General features: G+C 48.9%; 1 protein-coding gene across 2 annotated transcripts in view; it reads right to left on the minus strand.

Annotated features, from left to right (window-relative positions):
* Positions 1-2644: 2644 nt before the first annotated feature.
* Positions 2645-5598, minus strand: part of Tbc1d9b (TBC1 domain family member 9B) — a 42554-nt gene continuing 39600 nt past the window's right edge. For both annotated transcript variants that reach the window (XM_005350158.3, XM_005350160.3), the window contains 3 exons: positions 5210-5269; positions 4741-4847; positions 2645-3931 (listed from right to left, as the gene is read on the minus strand). In XM_005350158.3, coding sequence (XP_005350215.1) covers positions 3245-3931; positions 4741-4847; positions 5210-5269 — 854 coding nt within the window. In that variant the 3' untranslated portion in view covers positions 2645-3244. The remainder of the gene's footprint in view (positions 3932-4740; positions 4848-5209; positions 5270-5598) is intronic.

Here is a 5598-nt window from a genome sequence, read left to right on the forward strand (position 1 = left end):
TGCTAGAGTTTGAAGCCAGCCTGGGATGCATACGAGACCCTCAGTGTTGTAAGAAAATGGATGGAAATAATAATATCTGTATTACTATATGTTATAGATATTATATATCTGTATCTCTATGTATTTATATGTCCTTTTTTGTGGTGGCGAATTTGTAAATTCAACTTTCTGATTATTGAAGTAACAATAAACATTTTTGCATCCCCCCCCAAAAAAAACCTGCACGTGTCATTTCTCTGAGGCAGTGACTGAAAACTGGCTTTCTCTTTAATCCCATTGCCCATTCCTGCAGTAGGAACTAGACATGATGTGTCCCTGACCACATCTGTCACACTGACCCGTTTAGAAACTGATTTTTTGTTGCCAGGTGGTGGTGGTGCACACTTTAATCCCAGCACTCTAGAGGCAGAGGCAGGTGGATCTCCGTGAGTTTTGAGGCCAGCCTGCTCTACAGAGTGAGCTCCAGGACAGGCTCCAAAGCTACACAGAGGAACCCTGTCTCAAATCCCACTCCCCAAAAAAGTAGAATAAAAAAATTCAGGGTCAGTGGGATGGCTCAGTAGGTGTCTTAGTTCTACTGCTGTGAAGAGACACCATGACCAAACCAACATTTTTTTTTCTTGGTTTTTCAAGACAGGTTTTCTCTGTGTAGCAGCAATGGTTGCCAAGGCAGTGCTTATACAAGAAAACATTTAATTGGGGACTTGCTTACAGTTTCAGGGGGTTAGTCCATGACCATCATGGAAGGAAGCATGGTGACAGGCAAGCACGCACGGGGCTGAGAGCTTTACATCCTGATCCACAGACAGGCAGAAGAAGAAATGAGGTCTGGCATGGGCTTTTGAAACTACTCCCATGACACACCTCCTCCAACAAGGCCACACTTCCTTGATGTGGGATCCCCCTCTGTATGCTGTGAATATGTTTTATAACCATTGGTTAATAAAGAAGCTGTTTGGCCTATGGCAGGGCAGAATACAGCTAGGCAGGAAAACTAAACTGAATGCAGGGAGAAAGAAGGTGGAGTCAGGCAGGTGCCATGTAGCTGCCGAAGGATAAAGATGCCAAAACCTTACCACTAAGCCACAGCCTTGTGGCAATACACACAGGTTAATAGAAATGGGTTCATTTAACATATAAGAGCTAGCTAGGTATAGGCCTAAGCCATTGGCCAAACAGTGTTGTAATTAATATAGTTTCTCTGTGATTATTTGAGTCTGGGTGACTGGGAAACGAAACAGCAGTCTCAGTTTATACTTCCTTATCATTCAAACAGTTCTACTACCTGGAAACTAAGCATTCAAACATATGAGCCTATGGGAGCCATTCTCAAACTTCCACAGCGGGTAAAAGTATTTGCCGTTAAACCTGACCTGAGTTCAAGACCTACATTGTGGAAGGACAGACCCAACTCCTGTAAGTTGTTTTCTTGCACCTCACATGCTCACTCATGCGTTCGCTTGTGCACACACACATACATACATAGATTAAATAAGGAAATGTATGTATGTGTGTATAAAGTTTTGGTTTGTTTTTTGAGACAGGACTTCTCTGTTTAACAGTCCTGGCTATCCTGGAACTCACTTTGTAGACCAGGCTGACCTCGAATTCGCAGAGATCTGTCTGTCTCTGCCTCCCGAGTGCTGGGATTAAAGGCGTGTGCCACCACCGCCTGGTTTACTCATATTTTTCAAACCATAAATTTTGTTGGAAGATCAATGGCTGCTTGGGACTGGGAGTTGGAACAGGGATCTAAGTGGATCCTAGGTATCTTCCTGGGGTGATAGAAGTGGCTCAGAATTGTGTTGAGATAACTCTGCAAGTTTACTAGAAATCACCAACTGTATTTTTAACAAATTTAAACATCTTTATTTCATATGTGTGTAATGGTATGGGTAAAGGCGGTCCTGCTTCATTATTTTGCATGACTCCCTTGAGACAGGGGCTCTTACTGAACCTGAAGCTGGCTATTTGTCTGAGCACCAGTACTGGGGCACAGGTGGGCATAACAATGCCCAGCTTTTACATGGGTGTTGGGATTAACTGAATTTTATGGTATTATTGTAAATAATACCTAATGCCATCTTATTTATTTTGGCTCTTTGAGGCAGATCTCAACATGTAGCCCAGGCTGGCCTCAAGTGAAGCAATCGTTTTGCCACATTCTCAAGTGCAGGACTACAGATGTGCCACCACATCTGGCACTACCGCATCTTTTAAAAACCCCAAGATTCATTTATTATAGAAGCAAGAGCAGCTTATGGGCAATGGATACTTATGATCTGCTTCTGCTCCCGGAACAGAGCCATGGTGCCTCATAGCTGAGTCCTACTCTGGCTCAACCCAGTAGGTTCCCCTTTAGCCACGTGTGGCTGTGAATCCGAGGGCTGACAACTTGGAGTGGTCCAGGCCTGAGGATACATCTATTACACTGCACACACCTTTGGACACTGAGCCTAAGACCTGTGACCACCATTACCATACACCATGGAGGGTCTTGCAATTCCCCCACTTACTATGGCAGCCAGGTACCCTGAATGCCCAAATGCTTGCGGGCCACACACCTTACTTGGGGAGAAGTAAGGCTGGGGTGGTGTGGTTCAGGGCCACACGAAGGCACCGCACACAGCGTTCTTTCTCTTTCTTTTAGGGATTTATTAAGGCATTGAGCACAGTGTGAGTTTTAGCCAACTAAGATGAGGGCGAGGGAATAGAGGAGGACCTGAGGGATGTCATAAGTTAATGACATGGAGGAATGGAAACCTCATAATTAGGAGTACAATGCAAGGCTTCTGCCAGTACAACAGGCACCGAGTTCCTCAGTGCCAAGACCACAGCTCAGGCTGACCAACTTCAGAGGGTGCCTAGAAGTTCCAACTTTTGGAGCCCAAGCACATGACCAAGTGACAACTGGTAGCCAGGCCACATGGCTGTAGATCTTTCCATAAATGGAACAACTGGTGTAGTGTGTGCATAGCATGGGTTTGCAGGGGCAAGAAACAGGCAGGGGCAGATCCAAAGGCCTCTAATGCTATGGAACGGCAGGCTCAAGGCAGGTTCTCCAGGCTCCCAGCCACAGGGAGGAAGGAGGTGCCCTGGCCCAGGGGATCCTTGTAAGGCAACTGAGTCTGCATTGACCTGACCTTTGCTTCTGTGACACTCTGCTTCAAGAGCAGGTGTGTCTTCAAGGAGGAAACAGACAGAGATAAAGGGGGGAGACAGAGACCAGCTTCCGTTCCACAGCTCAGCCTGAGACCCCAAGGGGCTCGTGGTCACTGGAGGTGCTGAACTGCCTCTCCACCTTCTTTTGGTCCTTGATCTTGAGTCTGATGTCCACCCTCTTCTCAAAGAAGTTCACCAGCACAGACTCTGTTAGGATGGAGGCCAGGATCTGCTCGAAGGAAATACACCAGTCCGTGTCCACAGTGCCCCCGATACGTGAGGTGGCGGTGGGGCTGCAGGCTTCCCCTCCCACCAGCACGGTGTCATCTGTGAGGTCCTCACACTGCAGGGAGCCTGTGCTGACGACTGAGTAGGAGGACATGGACATGTCGTCTTTGGTTTCGTCATCAGACAAAAGTAGGGAAGGAGAGCCCTGCCCCTCGCCACTGCCACCCTCCGCTATCACATGACTGTCGTGCAGAGCTTTCCCCAGATGAGTGTCCCCTGCTGCTGGTGGATGGCATTCCTGTGTTGGGTCCTGATGAGGTTTGGCTCTGGGTGGCTCATCCTCCTCTGTGGCACTGTTGTGGTCCCCACTGTGAGCACCGTCCCTGGGCTTCTTGGCTGTCCGGGCCGAAAATTTCTTCCCCACCTCGCCAATGCGGAGGAGAAGGCTGGCAACGGTGGCAATGGCGTGATACAAGTCCTGCTCCATGGGGTCTTCGCTAAACATGTTGTAAAGTGTCTTACACAGCTCTATAAATTGCTCCTTCGGAAGAAGGCCAGAAAGAAAACAGAGGTGGTTAGAGATGGGTACCTGTGCTCTTCTAAACCAACTGGAGATACAGGCCACTCTACCTGGTGCTGGGATTCTGATGGCACAAACCCATGCCTTACCTGGGTTAGGAAAGGGGAGGGCTTCACCAACGCCACAGAGTCCTTTCAAGGCCTTTCTTCACAGCACACCCATCCTCCCCCCTTTTTTTTTCAAGACAGGGTTTCTCTGTGTTAACAGCTCTAGCTGTCTTGGAACTCATTTTGTAGACCAGGCTGGCCTTGAACACACAGAGATCCGCCCATCTCTGCCACCTGAGTGCTGGGATTAGAGGTGTGTGTCACCGTCATCCAGGCACGGGTTCATTCTTAATGCCTGTGTGTAAAAGTGCTTGGAATGCAGGACCTCCCCTAAAGGGCACAGGGTGAAGTCCAAGTGGATCGTTGGTTGGGTGTCTGTGAAAACATCATGGGCTGGGCTGGGCCCGCCAGAGTGTTCTTCTCAAGGGTGTGTGTCGAGTCCCTGCCTACTGGAAACTAACTTTCCTCAGTACTTTTGTGGTTTATGGATACTGATTCAACCTAAGCAGGTGGTTACCATGGAAATACCGTCCTGTCCAGAAAGTCACTTTTTACCTATCTGGAACCATCACTAATGGCCATCAGGACTAAGAGGATCTAGAGAGAGGGAAGCGAATTCCCACCCACAGGAGTCTGCTGGTGCACAAGGAGCATGAAGCTATCCAAGCCCCAAGCAGACAGAATTCTCTAGAAACATGTGCTTTAGATCCTAAAGGAGTCTACCTGGTTCATCTTGGGAAGGTCCTTAATGGTTTCCTTCTGGGCCTCTTTCTCCTTAGCCCATAATCGAAGGTAGTGTCGGTAGTCGGGAGGGCTGGTGCCTTTCTCCTCTGCGAGGGGGGGGGGAGAGGGAGAGAGATAGATAGATAGATATTAATCTCCATCTGTCCAATAGAGAAAGCAGACTGTGGGCTGCTCTCTGACCTCAAGTTACTTGGGTCTTATTACAAAATGCTCTGGCATTTAGGGAATGGTTAAAACACCCCCAAATACTCACAGGTCTCTCTTAAGTTAGTGGAAGTAGGTTGGCCCTACTTGATGAGGACCTCAAACCTGTCCTCCCCAAGGCTGGAGAGAGACTGCCCCACAGCAGTAGGTGAGCTGAGCTAGGTACTGAGCCATTGGCCCTTTGTCACCCCGCAGTGCCTGGGGAGGGATATGACAAGCAAGGGATTGCCAGAATGGTCTGTACCTCTTCTTTCCTGGGCGTCCTCATTCCCACTTCCTTCCTGCTGCTCCTGTGCTGGTGCTTCTACATGCCAGAAAAGGAACAGAGAACATCTTTTGACTACAGACCACGAGGTCTTTACAGGTCGCAGCTGTGGTTCTGCAGACCAGCCCCTACAGGGCTCCATGCTGCCCTCCTGCTTGGCTGGTCCCAGGCTTAAACACTGCCACAGGGAGAACTGGTCATGTCTTCACTCGGTTCCAGTTAGGGGACACTAACTGCTGGAGACTTAGCCCAGCGTCTATGCTCAGCAAGCTGCAGGCCCTGGGCTCCGTTCCCAGCACCACACACAAAAGCTATAGGCCCTGGGCTCCGTTCCCAGCACCACACACAAAAGCTACAGGCCCTGGGCT

This window comes from Microtus ochrogaster, chromosome 7 (genome assembly GCF_000317375.1).
Source record: "Microtus ochrogaster isolate Prairie Vole_2 chromosome 7, MicOch1.0, whole genome shotgun sequence".
NCBI classification, from domain to species: Eukaryota; Metazoa; Chordata; class Mammalia; order Rodentia; family Cricetidae; genus Microtus; species Microtus ochrogaster.